The sequence below is a fragment of the Macrobrachium nipponense genome, chromosome 7, assembly GCF_015104395.2.
Source record: "Macrobrachium nipponense isolate FS-2020 chromosome 7, ASM1510439v2, whole genome shotgun sequence".
Taxonomy (NCBI): Eukaryota; Metazoa; Arthropoda; class Malacostraca; order Decapoda; family Palaemonidae; genus Macrobrachium; species Macrobrachium nipponense.
This window is the reverse complement of record NC_061109.1, coordinates 77906666-77924165: the sequence shown is the minus strand read 5'-3', so window position 1 is coordinate 77924165 and position 17500 is coordinate 77906666. Positions and strand designations below refer to the sequence as shown.

The window sequence follows — 17500 nt, the reverse complement described above, 5'->3', positions numbered from 1 at the left end:
GTTCTTTAGTTCCTTGTCTCATGTATGTACCGTGCATTGGTTTGTTGTGCCAGTCCTGTGTTCTTTCTGTCTTTCTCCTGTCTCTGTATATTTCTGTCTTCGTCTACTTTATTAGTCCTTCTTCCCATGCACTCTTTAGCACTCGTCTTCACTGGTTTTCAGATATTGCCCCAGTGCTCTGTTTTCAATGTTGACGCAGTCCTCTATACTTAGTAGTCCTCTCCCTCCTTCCTTTCGTGTTATGTATAGTCTCGTTTCCGTATTTGCTCTTGGGTGTAGTGCTTTGTGTATTGTCATTTGTTTTTCATGGTTTTCTGATCTATGCTGCGGAGTTCTGCCTTCGTCCATTCCACTATTCCTGCGCTGTATCTGATTACTGGCACTGCCCATGTGTTTATGGCTTTTATCATATTTCCGCCGTTGAGTTTTGACTTGAGTATCGCCTTGAGTCTCTGCATATATTCTTTCCTGATCGTGTCCTTCATCTCTTGGGGTGTTTATATCTCCTCCTTCCATTATTCCCAGGTATTTGTATCCTGTCTCATCTATGTGTTTGATGTTGCTCCCATCTGGAAGCTTTATCCTTCAGTTCTCGTTACTTTGCCTTTTTGTATGTTGACTAAGGCGCATTTTTCTATTCCAAACTCCATTCTGATGTCCCCAGATACAATCCTTACAGTCTGGATTAGGGTATCTATTTCCTTGATGCTCTTACCATACAGCTTGATGTCGTCCATGAACATCAGATGGTTGATTTTGTTGCCTCTTTTCTTGAGTTGGTACCCGGGCATCCATCTTCTGTAGTACTTTTGTCATGGGAATCATGGCTACTACGAAGAGTAGTGGGGACAGTGAGTGCCCTGGAAGATCCCTCTCCTGATATTAACCTCTGCTAGTCTTATTCCAGAGCTTGTAAGTATTGTATTCCAGTTGCGCATTGTAGTTTTTTGAGGAAGCTGATGGTGTTTTCCTCTGCCCCATATATTTCAGGCATTCTATTAGCCATGTGTGTGGTATCATGTCGAAGGCTTTCTTTATAGTCTATCCATGCCATGCTTAGGTTGGTTTTCCTTCTCCTACTGTTCTTCATTTGTGCTGGTCTTTTGTGCCCCTACACTTCCTTCTGCAGCCTTTCTGTTGGTAGGGGATGGTGTTTGTCTCCTCTAGGTAGTTGTATCCGCCTTTCACTGATGATACCTGTTAGTAACTTCCACATTATTGGTAGGCAGGTGATAGGCCTGTAGTTACTGGCTATATTTCCCTTACTCTTGTCTTTTTGTACTAAGGATGTTCTTCCTGTGGTCATCCAAAATTATTATTATTATTATTATTATTATATTATTATTATTATTATTATTATTTTGGTAGAAGACCCTCTTTTAGGCAAATGCTGTTAAAAAGGATGGCAGAATTAAGCGAGTTGATTTTTATATATTGTTTTTTCTATTTTCCTTACAATTCGCTTCTCAGGCTCAGCGATGTTTCTGAGTAACTGGCTATACCAGCACCAATACCAGCCCTTAAAACCTAAGACGACCACGGCCCGAACTGGACTACGCCTACGGAATAATACCAGCACTGACGACGACCCCTGCTTGACCTGGATCTGATATCTTGTTCTAATAAAAGATTCCTTCAGCATTTATAATTTTTGAAAATTCCCAATATGAATATTGGCCAGTTACTCCAGAAACATCGCTGAGCCTGAGAAGCGAATTGTAAGGAAAAATAGAAAAAAACGATTATATAAAATCAACCTCGCTTAATTCTCCATCCTTTTAACAGTATGATTATTTTATTATTATTATTATTATTATGAGTATTATTATGTATTATTATTATTAACCTGATAAAAAACAATCGGGTATGTGCCTCTTCTTTATCATGATCTATTTTCCCCTTCCATCGTCATATCTTTCCTCCCATGCTCTGCATCTCCATCTTTTGCCCATTCGTCGTCTTCATCATCATCCTCTTCGAATTCCCCTTTTCTAGTTCTCTGGCTAGAAACAGAATAGCGTAAAGAGCTCGTCCATCGCTCCAGTTTGTTTTTCCCGTCCGATTAAACTCGGGCTTGCCGTACGAGATGTGTTTTTAACCCCGCCCCCCCCCCCTACTCTCTCTCTCTCTCTCTCTCCTCTCTCTCTCTCTCTCTCTCTCTCTCTCTCGTCGCAACGATAGAGAAGTGTTAGGCAACAGGTTTTTTCTTTTTTTTTTTGCCCTGAATGTCAAAGAAAGGCCCTGGCAAATTGCTAAATATATTTGTGCACGTGTGTGTTCTGCTTTCATAGTTGAACTTTCAAGCGTTCAGCTTTCACGTTAGTAAGTGGGCACCAAGGATGAATGTTCTCCCAAATAATCAATTGCTAAAGCAATTTTGGATTATGCTTTTGTTCCTGTAGAACTTTTATGTTTTATCATACGCGCGTAGAGGTACAAACTTTATACATGTCAGAATTATATAAGATTTATTCTTCATAATTTTTTTCCAGTGATAGAGATTTTTTTAAATCCGAGGCCATACATTTTATAAGTTATTTTAATTAGATCATTCCGAAACGACTTAGAAGCACCAGCTAGCTGAAGCCTTCAACTAAGTAAAGTTGGCCATGATGAGTGACTTGTCTCATTTTGCTGTAACCGTACTTTATTAATAAGAATATAATTAATTATTAATTATATAATTATAATTTTTTTTTATAATAATAATAATAATAATAATAATATTATTATTATTATTAATTTGTATGCACAGCAAAAAAAATCATATTCCCAACTTGAGGGTAAACCAGTCGTGTAAAATCTCGATTTGATTTGATGTCCGGAAGTGGAACTCTCTCACCTCCCTCTGTATTTCCCAAATCAGCCTTAGTGTAAGAGGGGAGTTTGCCATCTCCTCAGAAGAGAAGGCCATCGGGACTTGATTTGGTCAGTTGTGCCCGTCTCGGGCTCTTTGCCATTTAAAAAAGAAAAAAATGTCAATTGACTATTCATTTATTTCATTTTGTTACCTTTCTTTTATGTAGGTGACGTGTATAAGTTTTCCAATAAAGCTTTTTTTTCGTTTTTGTCGAATTGCAAAATCTCTTTGTTGTGCAACCTGATTGTTCGTTGCTGGCGTTGTTGTTGTTGTTGTTGTTGTTGTTGTTGTCGTCGTCGTCGTAGTTGCTGCTTGTGTTATTGTAGGGGATGATGTATCGTTGTACTGCTATTGTTTTGTGTCAGTTGGATGCCTTAGAATCTTGAGTAGAATAACTTTATTTCTGGTGTCTCTTTTTTCGGTTTGATAATTAGAAAATGCTATGAGATGACGCAAGGAAACTACATCTTAATTATACTCAAAATTAAAATAATTCCATTGTATTGACCCTCAATACATATACATACATACATATACTTATGTGTATGTATGTATTTATGCATGTATGTGGAGTTTTCACACAAACCCCTGTAAGATGAAAAGGAATTAATTATGGTTCTTTTATGGTCAATTCAAAATTTCTAAGGACGACAGTTTCATTTGATAAGTAATCATGAAGTGTCGTAATTTGAACGATACAGCAGGGGCTCTATAGGGAGGCCATGATTTGTTATTATTATTATTATTATTATTATTATTATTATTATTATTATTGTTGTTGTTGTTGTTGTTGTTGTTGTTGTTGTTGTTGTTATTATTATTATTGAGTTTTCTCGTGTATGTCCCGTTCGGATCCAGTGCTGACAGAACTAGACGTCTATAAATAATTATTGTTGCTATTATTATTTTGAATTGAATAAGTCAAGTGAGTAAATCTGTAAAGGGTGAAATCTTGCTGAGCAACCTTTCTTAAAATATGTTCATATTTGGTTGGATTGAACAACGAATCAAAAGAGACGAGCAAAACAAAAGATTATGAGATTTCATATTCCATCAGATTGAATACTTACCAAGGTGTTATTAAATAGGCACTGAAGTAAAAAAAAAATCAGTAGGTGCTCATGTACAAAGGCCATTTCGACACATTCCAAGCAGTTTTACGACAGTAGGAATCACATCATATATTTCTACATCGGGCAGAAGAAATAAACAAATTGTTTTCCAGTGTGATTGACGTTGACCCGAATTGAAGAAAAATTTGACGAATTTATTTTTCAGCCTTCTTTTTATATCAACGTCAGTCAGTACCATAATATTGTATTGCGTTTGAATGATTTAAAACTTTAATTTTTGTCCTCCGAGATCATTGGCCATGATGAGCAATAAGGGAGAGTTATATTTTACTTTCCTTTTTTTATTTATTTATTTTTTTTTTAAATCAAGAACACAACTACGAACGATCCGAACTTACAGCGGAGCCCAAAAATAAAATAAATGAAAATGTTTGGTTTCAAAAATGATTAGAGGGTTCGACGGAAAGAGCAGGGAGGGTGGGAAGGGGGGGTGGCGGGTATGGCCATTTTGGAGACTGGAAAAAGGGGCTGAGACGGAGGAAAAAGAGTCATAAAGAAGTAAAGGAAATAGAGGGTGTTATAGCAGGGTGGCACCATTTGGGTACAGGGATGTGTTTGGCTGGCTCTTTTTCAGGGTGGCCAGCGGGGTAAGGGAGGTCAGGAGGGGGAGGGGTTATCTTGGCATTCTTAGGGGTAGGGTAAAGGGGTGGGGGGGCGGGTAGGGGTTGTCTTGACGGCACATAAAACCAGCGACAAACAAGTTTTACGGCCGACTTCTGCGCCGATCAACAGTCGCGACTCCGGGATGGTGACTTGGTCGCTACTCTGCGGCCGCTCTTAACGTCTCTGATGCTGATGCTTCTTCGTGAGTGGGAGTGGGGTGGGTGGGGGGTGTTGGGGTGGGAGAAAGGGTGGGATGAGGAGGGGTTTCGTTTTGGTCTGAGGGTGGAAGGACGAAAAGAGGGGATTTCGGAAGTGGAATTTATTTGTGGAGCAGTTTGCAATTGCTATGATGCGGAAGGAATTACTGTGTAATGTGAAAAGTAGTTCCAGAGCTATTTACCCCAAAACAGGGAAGGAACTTCTACCAAGTTTTAGTGTTGAATTTATCAGCTTCATTACGAAAGTTCAACAAACACACACACGCACACACACACACACACACACATATATATATATATATATATATATATATATATATATATATATATATATATATATATACACATATAAACCAGTATTTGGTTATATGCAAAATGTTCAGGATATCAGTAACTTTATCGCAACCATGCCATTCTTGATTAGAGTGACCAAATACCTAGGTGATTATAGGTAGGGCGTAGTCTACAACCGAAATAGTAATCCTATGGAGGAAGAGATGATAAAGTTAGGTTAAGGTGTTTTTAAAAAAATGCAGGCCAGGTAAAACACTGCTCGCCACGCTCGTAAGGTTGACAGATTCCCAGTGCCAATATAACAACGTGTATCATTATCATCAGTCTGAGATTAAGAAATAAAGTAATTGTTGGTCATTGTGTGGAGTATGTGTTGGTACACATTCGAAATTGAAAAGGTTTTGAGTGAGTGTTCGAGTGAAAGTGATGTATGACAGATGTGGAAAAGAACTTAAAAAAAAAAAAAAAAAAAAAAAAAAAAAAAAAATATATATATATATATATATATATATATATATATATATATATATATATATATATATATATATATATATATATATATATACCCAAACTAACTTTGGGCTTGTTTCCCCAAACACATTTATTTTAACATTGATTGTTCTAAGAGTATGAAAAGACTATTTCACAAAAGAATAAAGACACCGATAGACCTGAATGATGGGAAAGTAAACGTCTTGTTGTGCTGGGTGACTGGAATGCAATACTGGATAGTCCGAGACAATGGAAGGGAGTCCACACTATATAACATTTATAAAAGGAATAATTATATTAATTGCGCCGAAAAAAGAGGTCATCAAATACTGATTGACGTGGAAGTATACTACTAGGAAGATAAACACAGAGGTTGTGGGTATCCATCTGAACAGGACGCGGTCAAGGTAGTAGGTTGCCTTTCCATCGGCCTCTGACGGAAACAGGTATATATATGTCCTAATCAGACGATGTTCATCGAAGAATTCTCCCGGGACCAGTTAAGAATTTTTTACTCAGACTTTCCTGATTTCGAAAATACTTTAGCCGGCATCTAAAGAGGCTATAAAAAATATTGAGATGTATCGAAGTTTCGAAGAGGGAGTCTCTCTCTCTCTCTCTCTCTCTCTCTCTCTCTCTCTCTCTCTCTCTCTCTCTTTCGGGTGGGGGGAGGGGGTGTTGGAGAACGCCCCCTTCGTATAATTGATGCCTCTTAGGAAGTTCCCTTCAGAGATTTATTTCCGAGACGTCTTGCCCCCCAAATTTTCCTTGTGGTTTCTTCTTCTGCCAATGACATTTGACCTAACTAATCATTAATGAGAGAGAGAGAGAGAGAGAGAGAGGCGGGGTTGGCTGGTATGAGAGCAACTGTTACGGGAACTAACAAATTTCCTTAAATGTTTTGTTAATGCAGAGAAAAACCTCCTCATCTTCCTCCCTCCCTCCTTCCTTCCTTCCCTCCCCCTCCCGCCGCCCTCCAGCCATCGCCCTTTTTCAATGGGAGTTGGGAAAAGGGAGGGGGGACTATTTTTCTCGTCAGAGCGGTACCTATTTTTATAGCCACGACTCCGTCGAAAAGAGGCGTGAGACAGGCGGCGACTCCTCTTTTAATGGCCTCTGATTTATTTTAGAACGCCCTTTGACCGACTTCCTCCTCCTCCTCCTCCTCCTCCTCCTCCTCCTCCTCCTCCTCCTCAAAGCATTCACCCACCCACCTACTTTACCCCCTAACTAAATTCTCTGTCGACTGATTCTTTTTATTTTTTTCTCTCTATCTCTCCCCCCCCCCCCTTTTTTTATTTTTAGTTCGAGGTGTTTTCCATTCCCCTTCCACTCTTTTTTATGGTTATTGGTTTTTTGGAGAGAGAGAGAGAGAGAGCGAGAGAGAGAGAGAGAGAGAGCTGAAGATAGGAATGAAGGAAATATTGGCCATTATATTTGGCTTTTCTTGAGATTGCTTTGGCCCCCAACTAAATTCTCTAGATATAGGCATATATTCATACAAACACATATATGTATATGTGTATGTCTGTGTGTATATTTGTGTTTGTTCCCCGGTATGGTGTTAACATTGAAAGAAAGTGTATCGAGGAAAAGCAAAGCAGTCTTTGCCACATTTCTTCTTCAGTTGCTGAACCAAGGATGAACCTCTTCTGCAGAGATGTATAAAACAAAGGTCACTGTACAGTATACACATGAACAGTCACCTGGACATTCGTAGATAACCCCTGTGCAGATAACTTCCACAGGTAGTTGTCTTGGAGTAAAGCCTTTGGTCTTATTTGCACCGTATTCATAACTTGAAGAGCTGATAGTATCAGACGTTAAATGTGCCTACTCCGCCAGGAGTACCCTGCAGGACCCATAAAATATAGATAAGAATAATAAATATATGCAAAACCAAATCCTTCGGGCCAGCACGGTGAGAGGTGATAGTCAGGTCAGTGGTCTGGTAAAACTACTTGAATAATATATAATAATAATATTTGTTATGGGTCGTATATTCAAAGAAAGCCTCTGTTATGAAGGTAGCGTCTGGAAATCGACAGAAGGCCTCGTGTGTTCTTTCACCTGAATAAAGCAGGGTAATTGTCTTTGCTGGCATAAAGCCGTCTTAATCTAAGCAAACTAACCACCTGTGCATCCATTCAGAGAAGCGTGAAGCGTGATTTCATATTTAATAAGGCTCAACAAACGAAGAAATCATCATTTTCCTCTGAAGGTCTTAACACCATTCCCCTGGAAGCTTAATGTACTGTATACTGTGCAAATCATCTGAAAGCTTGTGGTATTGTAAATATCATCTGAAAGCTTACTCCACATTATATTTCATCTGGAAGTGTACTGTACTCTCCATATCATCTGGAAGCTTTCTGTATTCTCCATATCATCTGGAAGCTTTCTGTATTCTCCATATCATCTGGAAGCTTACTGTGCAATGCGGGTCATCTGGAAGCTTACTGTACTGTACATCTCATCTGAAAGCTTACTGTACTGTACATCTCATCTGGAAGCTTACTGTACTCTCCATATCATCTGGAAGCTTACTGTGCAATACGTGTCATCTGGAAGCACAGTGTTCTCTTCATATCATCTGGAAGCTTACTGGACTCTCCATATCACCTGGAAGCACTCTTCATATCATCTGGAAGCTTACTGTACTCTTCATATCATCTGGAAGCTTAGTGTACGCAGCATATCATCAGGAATCTTACTGTACTCTGCGTATCATCTGGATGCTTATGGTACTATACGTAACAAGTGAGAGCTTACTCTACTGATATCAACCGGAAGCTCGCTGTACTGTACAGTCTTGGGCTGAAAGCTTCAAAGCTCTAAAAACCACCAATGGTTCAAATAGCTCGAAGCTGTTTGCAGCTTGTCTAGTGAAGAAATCTGTTGCTGTTTGTATTGATGTGTCGTTGTTTGTATTGATGTCCAGTCGAGTGCACCTCTCAAATACACTGGCTGGACATCCAGTGTTGATAGGTTGATGTGTCATAAAGCACGTTCCAGCCATTATTCTGGCTCTAATGATCAGGGAGTTTGGCTCGAACGAGGCAATGTTACCCCTATCCAGAGGTGCGGTACCCTTCAGCAGTCTTTCAGCAACATATACGTGGGTATATGTTGTAACGCCTTAAGTGTTATTATTGTTAAATTATAATAGACTGAGATGTAGTAACCCAACTCTATGAATGGCATTAAATTACAAGTTTAGTCAGGATATTTGGCTGACAGAAGCAGTTTCCAGGATGAATTCCAGTAACGATTTTAAACACTATTTGTGCTGTGTGGATGAAATTACTCTTAATATTAAACCTGAATGTATCCCTTGCCTCCTTCCTATACGTTCCTAGTCAACATCATCGAACCTCTTATTCATTCTCTCTATGTGACTAAACTGCCTTAAAATACCCTGATCCATCTTTTCATAAATATTAACTTTCTTTTTACCATGACGAAGCGAAAACATGCCTTCAGGATAGTGAACGTAGGAAGATGAGCCTCACCAGCTGATAAAATAAAATGAAAAAGTATTTTGGTTTATATATATATATATATATATATATATATATATATATATATATATATATAATATATATATATATATATTGTCTATAAAATCAAGCGCACGTGTATATTTTACATACATAAATCTTTATACAAAAGGCTATGCATAGCATGCTCCTTCGTCTGTTCAAGATGGTGTATTATTGAATGTGTGTATGTGTGTGCGTGTGTTTGTGCGCGCGCGCAAGCTGTAAGTATATAATTCGGCACCAGCCATTAACTTTGGCCACTGGAGCGGAAAACTTTTATTATCGCCGAAATCAATTCATTACGACTTTTCGATTGTCGGGAGAACCGAGAAGTGGAGATTCCTTCTCTCAAATATATAACAGCTTGAGGATGCTTACTTTATCCTGTCTGGTAATTGGTTTTCCGCCCGTCGCCCTAGGAATCTGTTCCTAGCGTCCTAGAGGAATAGTGGCGAAATTGCCTAGGAATAGTGGCCGTTTAGGAGTCTCCCCTCCCCCCCCTTTTTTTTTTTCCTTCCCCCACTCCTTCCTCTTCTAGTACTCTTTCGTTTTTATTTGTATCCTTGGATTACATTTTTCTTCTAATTGATATATGGTAGGCTTTTCCGAGTCGGCTCTCTCTCTCTCTCTCTCTCTCTCTCTCTCTCTGAGGAATCTAATGAATTTTTCTATTTTATCGTCTAATTTTCCCCTCGTTTCCGAATAGCAACTAAGAACCCCTTTGTCTTTGCAGTTTATTAGATTGGGCTGAACAATTCATGCTATATATATATATATATATATATATATATATATATATATATATATATATATATTTATATATATAATATTATATATTATATATATATATATATATATATATATATATATATATATATATATATATATATATATATATATATGAGCGGGAGAGACGTTTTAGGTATCAAGGTAATTAACTCATTGTACTTGCCTACCTTTTCCATTTATGTATTTGTTTGTTGGCCGTACTTCTCTTGACAGAATTACTTAGTTAATCAGTATTAGCTTCCCTGAGTGTTTAATCTTGAGTATTATTGTATTTTTTGGCGCAGATAAACCTTCAGGTAAACGACAGCATTCCGTGTGTGGAAAATCAACGGTAAAAATAGTAGTTCTACGGAGAATGGCTGAAACCTTCTATGTTTTCAAAGTTTAAATATCATTTTACGACTTATCCTTGTGGAAATTTGGAATACGTTCTACTTTTATTTATTTATTATTGATATTATTAATGAAACTTCTCTTCTCCCTGTTTTTCATATTATTATTATTATAATTTTCGTCTATCACAGTCATCTTTTTTGACTGGGATTTTTATAGTGTGGGGTACCGAGCTGCATCCTGCCTCCTCAGGAGTCCATCACTTTTCTTACTATGTGCACTGTTCCCAGGAGCACACTCTTCTGCATGAGTCCTGGAGCTACTTCAGCCTCTAGTTTTTCCAGATTCCTTTTCAGGGGTCGTGGCTAGTGTCCCTATGATTATGTGTACAATTTCCACATGCATATCCCGATCCTCTATTTCTATTTCAGGTTTTGATACTTATTATATTATTATTATTATTATTATTATTATTAATTATATTATATTATTATTGATTGGTTTTGGAGAAACAAATACACAGTTTTGTAAATATACATATATTAAATTTAAAACTTTAAGGATAGCGTTCGGGAAAGCTATCCTTACAGTTTTAAATTTAAATATATGATATTACATAACTGGATTTGTTTCTCCATTTGAAGACTCGTGCTACTATGAGTAATAATAATAATAATAAAATAATATATAATAATATTATTATTATTATTATATTATTATTATTATTATTATTATTTATTATTATTATTATTATTATTATCATCATCATCATATAAATGTAATCGGCACCGAAAATAAGTTTAGCCAAAGCGATCTTTGCGAAGTTGAACTTTTTCCTAAAATCAATTAGCAGGACCGATGGAAATGCCAATAGTCTAAAATTTTAACACCGTGTATCATATTAATGGTTGCAGGTTGATTTGACTTTGGTCCTGAATAAACTCTCTCTCTCTCTCTCTCTCTCTCTCTCTCTCTTCTCTCTCTCTCTCTCTCTCTCTCTCCTCTCTCTCTCTATCTCTCTCTCTCTCTCTCTCTCTCTCTCTCTCTCCTCTCTCTCTCTCTCTCCCTCTCTAAAGAATTGAGTGTAAACGGTTGCAGGTTGATTTAACTTTGGTCCTGAGTAATATATTTCTCTCTCTCTCTCTCTCACTTTATAAAGAATTAAGTGTAAACGGTTGCAGGTTGATTTAACTTTGGTCCTGAATAATATCCTCTCTCTCTCTCTCTCTCTCTCTCTCTCTCTCTCTCTCTCTCTCTCTCTCTCTCTCTCTCTCACTTTATAAAAAAATTAAGCGTAAATGGTTGCAGGTTGATTTAACTCTGGTCCTGAATAATATCCTTCTCTCTCTCTCTCTCTCATTTCATTTCATAGGAATTAAGTGTAGTTGGTTGCAGGTTGATTCAGCTTTGGTCCTGAATAATCTCTCTCTCTCTCTCTCTCTCTCTCTCTCTCTCTCTCTCTCTCTCTCTCTCTCTCTCATTTTTGAAAGATTTAAGTGTACATGGCAGCGCTGAAGAAGTTTGTTAATATTAGTTTTTACAATTACAATACAAAATAAACATCTTTTGTGTATAGTAATCGCCTCTGTGTCATCTTGATAGGCATTGGACTTGCCTCAAGAATGATAATTATTGTTGTTGTATATGATTGATATCAATTTATTGGCTGTTCATGAAAAAACATTTTTTCATGAAAGACTCAAGTGGTTTGGTCATGTCATGAGGAGAGAAGATGAACACGTAGGGAAGAGGGAGGGGAAGGCCAAAGTTCAGGTGGAAAGATAGATTATTGAATGACATGAAGGAAAAGGGTCCAAGAGAACAAGATGTAGTACAGGACAGAGGAAGATGGAGAAGGCTGACTAGAAACAGCGACCTCATATAGAAATGGGAAAAGCTGAAGGTAAAGATAGAAATAAAGAAAGATTTTATAATATTAATTTACTAATTAATTTTTTTTATTGATTGCAGGAGGGCTCACCTTCGGACGTGTCTTGAGAAATTGAAAGAAATGGTTCCCTTGGGTCCCGACGGCTCCAGACACACTACGCTTGGCCTTCTTACACGAGCTAAGCATTTTATTAAGGTAAAACCTCTCAGTCTACGTGTGTGTGTATATATATATATATATATATATATATATATATATATATATATATATATATATATATATATATATATATATATATATATATATATATTTATATTTATATTTCAAAGGAATAACAAGGTGATATAAAACAGAAAGAGAGTGTGCGTTCACGAGGTATACAATGGAAGCAAGAAAGTGCTAGAGGTCTCTCGCTTTTACTCGAGGGCCTTTGCAATCGTTGGCCATACACTCTTTTTATATGTATATCAAGTTTACGTATAATTTTTTTATGTGCGTTTTGTTTAGGTATATTTTATAGGTACATTTTGCTTACATAATTCTTCACATATGTATATACTATATATATATATAGATATGATTATAATCACTTTAGCACGTGATTCATTTATCACACATAGCCACAGGTGAAAAAATAAGAGGCTGGGTGTATGGGACCTGACTGGTTTCGACTTTATTCCAAAGCCATTGACGAAGGACTTGGAAATAAAGTCGAAACCGGTCAAGGACCTACACCCGTCTCCTATTTTTCACCTGTAGGTTTATATGTTTGACACACACACACACACACACACACACACAACACACATATATATATATATATATATATATAGTATATACATACATACTTACATCTTACGTTCACGTTTACGTTTACCATGTTATATTTTATTGTAAGAAACATATTCTCTCTCTCTCTCTCTCTCTCTCTCTCTCTCTCTCTCTCTCTCTCTCTCTCTCTGTAAATTGCAAGTCATGTCGGTCGCAGTTTGTATCATTCTTTTTGGTGTAATTCTTCGTAACATCTGTAGAACTACTAGCCTTAATATATTGCTTCCATTTTGACTTCATGGGCGCATTAGTCTGTTCATGATTTATACGCTATAAATCATGTACAGACTGTTTGACTGGGTCCTCCTTCATATTTTTCGTGTTTTCTTTGGGATAGATTGCTGTACTGAGTTGTCCGCGTCGTTGGACAATTATATAAAGAACACATAAAAAATGTCGTATAAACTTTTTTGTATTGATCATGTATTAGTTGTGTAGTGTGTGTCTCATAAATTCCTTTTCCTATAGGGGCCATACATTCTGGATTTTCTATCTTATTTATCCTGATCTTTGTACTTATCCTGATATTGGCCTGTCTCTTTTTTAACACTTCTATTTGCGCCCAAATATATCACTTCCAAATTTTCACTCAGAGTTTCTCTTTAAATCCACCTCTCCTTCCAAGTTAGACACGAAAAAGTGAGAGAAACAGACCCCGAAAAACATGTATGCGTCCCCTGCCCATAAAAGTAAAAAGAATATTCTGCTGATGTTCTGTCCAATAGGCATAAGTATTGCCCCATATCCTCATCCGGTCTTGTGATCCGTAGGCCTACTTCCTTATTTGGCGTCGGCCATATCCCTAAATTTCTCTCCCGAGGTCAGACGCATTACACCCGTTTCCTCTCAGGGTATTAGAGATAAAAATTCGGCGAGATAAGACCTCGAATGAAAGAGAATTTAGATAGTAGTTGTGGGGCCTAAGCTCTTCTCCAGTTTTTGTAGTCTTTCATATTTCTATAGGCCTATCACGCGAACATTCAGGTACCATAGTAATGGCTGAGCGGGATAGGCCTCAATCTAGAACGACTAAAAAGGATTTAAGTTTCACATAGACGCATGTAAAAGTTTCAGCTTTAATTAGGATACCGGTGAGAGAGTGACGCTAAAGTACTCTAGCCCAGGTCTTTTGGAACCCACAAAAACAAAGTGGTAGGAAGACGCCGAGGGGCGTGACCCCGGAAGGGCCTGACTCACTTAGGTTCATAAGAGACGAAGGGTTCTAGGTGGGGAAAACAGGGATGAAATCATTCCAGATTAAAACGTTAATTTTTGTGACAAACCGTAGTTCGAAGTTATTGTTTCCGTGATGTTTCACTTTAGTTTCATTTTAGTCCCACCGTCTATTTGTGATAATTTTGTATTGATTGTCAAGCAGAAAACAAATAAACTAGAAACTACATAGAGAGGTCACACCTTTGCCTGTATAAAATCATAAGATTGTAGGGGAAAAATTTTCTAGATCTACATCAGGAATTTGTTCTCCATGCTCAATCATAAATCATTTAATAAAGGAAAGGATTCTCAACTCTGCATCAGAAATTTGATCTTTCCCTGAATCTAACGACCTCGCTTCTTGGTCCTTTTTCCATAAACAGACAGACAGAATTAATTATTCTGTCTATCTGTTTATGGAAAAAGTATAAAAAGCGAGGTCGTTAGATTCCGGAACTGATCAAATTTCTGATGCAGAGCTAAGAATTCTTTCCTTTATTAAATGATTCATGATTTAGCATGGTGAACAAATTCCTGATGTAGATCTAGAAAATGTTTCCCTTACAAACACTGACAAAGTAACCGAAATAAACAGACCAACAAACAAAAACACTTGTGAATGCATATACTGCCGACTCCGTTTGAGGAGTGTCGAAGAGCTTTCTTGCTTACTCAGATCATTATTGGCCGTTGCTGCTGCATCGTTGTCTTGACAATTTTTTGCACCTTTATTTTTTGCCAGTAGATTTTAGTGTTTTATTCTTCTCTCTCTCTCTCTCTCTCTCTCTCTCTCTCTCTCTCTCTCTCTCTCTCTCTCTCATTTTCGTTTTATGGCTTTGTGCTAGATCGTAGCGGTCTCATCTTCATAGGCCTATTCTCGGATGCGACATTACATCAGTTGCACGTATATCGTATTAGTGCCATGTGTTCCGATTAGCATACATTGATACCGACGAGTATCCACTTATTGCATTTACCCGTTACATCTTCCCGTATCTTTCAAATAAATTCCATTTTGGTTCTTTTCAAATTTAATTTTCTTGGTTTTCCTGATATGAACGATTTTCATGGATTTCTCATATAAATGATTTTTGTTAATTTTCCATATGATCGGTTTTCGTTCCATATGAACGATTATCGTGAGTTTTCCATATGAACTATATTCGTGAATTTTCATATGAACGATTTTCGTGAATTTTTCATATGAACGATTTTCCTGGATTTTTCCTGTGGACAGTTTTCCTGAATTTTTCATATGAACGATTTTCTTCAGTTTTCCATAGGAACGATTTTTGTGAATTTTCCATATGATCGATTTTCGTTCCATATGAAGGATTTTCGTTAATTTTCCATATGAAGGATTTTCGTGAGTTTTCCATATGAACGATTTTATATGAATTTTTCATATGAACGATTTTCGTGAATTTTTCATATGAACGATTTTATTGAAACCTTTCTCCTGATCCTCTCACATTCGATTTGAACGATTTTTCCTACTCATTTGTGTCATCGGTATATGAACCTTTCTCTCGAAATACGTATTATAACTTCGGATTTCGGAAATTATCATTCCAGAGATTAAGAGACCGTTGTCACCATTCAGTAAACAAGCGATTGAACCGTGTGCCAGCGATGTTGTTGTGTAGGCTGGCCTAAAGCTGCCCTAGAGATTGCCAGTTCTCTCTCTCTCTCTCTCTCTCTCTCTCTCTCTCTCTCTCTCTCTCTCTCTTTGGGGAAAGAAATTGGTGAATTTTGTTGTTAAACAGTGTTTTCTTATTCAGGTTTTTATTCTCTGTCTATCTATCTATCAACCTATATGTATATAATATATATGCACGTATATGTATATATATGTGTGTGTATGTGTGTATGTGTATGTGTTTATGTTTGTGCGTGTGTTTGTGACGAGCGAATGAAGGATCTCGACAATACAGCTTTAAGTAAGTAAAATATGGCGAACATTTACCGTAGGCTTTAGTGTAATTTTGTATCATTATAATCTCCATAACCTTCGAACTGTGTAATGCCAAACCGGTTTTTAATAAATGTACTTTCCTGAAGTAACTGTGGGACAAGAAAGCTGACCTTTACCCCAGACCAGAACCATTACCGCTTGTAATTAACCTGTAATTTACCTGCCTCGAACAACGGGTTATTAGCGATTCTAATGGACAAAGACTAATAGTAGGTACCAGTATTCCGTGTAATAGAACACAACAGCTCCCGCATTTGTATGGCTTTATTTTTCCTCTGAAAGTAAAATTAAAATTCCGACTACAATAACCTTTCGCTTTATAGTCCATTAAGACTTCGTAATGAAAGGGAGGGGCAGAGGGGAGAGGGGGGAGAGAAATTACATATTCATAGCAAGTTCAAAGGTAATGGTATCAGGATATGTGCAAAGCAGATGCAGTAGGTTTTTTTATCACCGGTTGGTACAGATTAAAATAATATTAATGCTGTGAGCATGATTTTAACCCCATGGGATTGTCGCTTCCTCTCATTTCCCTGCATTATGGCGAATTAAACCTAATGCTTTGCGCATAATTTTTGCCTGTTAATTACAAAGGATGGTGTAATGGTATAATATATATATGTATATATATATATATATATATATATATATATATATATTATATATATGTGTGTGTGTGTGTGTGTGTGTGTGTGTGTGTGTGTGTGTGTGTGTCTGTCTGTCTCTCTGTCTCTCTGTCTGTGTAATTGATTTTATAACCCATCATACCAAATTCATTTCGAAAATGAAAATATCTTTTCATAATAATGTATTATCTGTTAAACCTGAAATCAGAGTAATCAGTAATTGTGTTTGAATTTAGTTAAGTTTTTATTTTCCAAACTTTCAAATTTATTTTTTACCTGAAATAGAATCTAATAACCTGAATCGTTTAGCGTTTTAGTTTCAACAGTTAAAATTTATGTAAGGATTACATAGCAGTCTTGAGTACGTTTACATGTAACAATCACAAAGCCGTTGTTAATACTCTTGGTAATTAATAAGGATTTGTAACGTAAGTGACCATTTATACTATTTTAACTTTGGTGAACAATAGCTGGATGTTCTGGGCATTTTGTAACATTAATTCTCTAAGCAAGTGGTGCAGTAATACTCAGAAATTTTTTTTTTTTAGTTAACTGACACATTTTTATATTTTTTTTGTGGGGGGGGGGGGGCGGGGGGGGGTTTCATGGTTAAAACTTTCATTCTTATGTTCTTTGCCTGTCCTTCCATCTGTTGTCAAGTTTTGTTTAATTCCCCGTTTTCCTACGTGCTCCTCGAT

The 17500-nt window shown here is 37.0% G+C and overlaps 1 protein-coding gene across 3 annotated transcripts in view; it reads left to right on the top strand.

The window, feature by feature from the left end:
* The window catches only part of LOC135217147 (max dimerization protein 1-like), a 677794-nt gene that overhangs the window by 599361 nt on the left and 60933 nt on the right, over positions 1-17500 (top strand). For all 3 annotated transcript variants that reach the window (XM_064252858.1, XM_064252859.1, XM_064252857.1), the window contains one exon: positions 12236-12350. In XM_064252858.1, coding sequence (XP_064108928.1) covers positions 12236-12350 — 115 coding nt within the window. The remainder of the gene's footprint in view (positions 1-12235; positions 12351-17500) is intronic.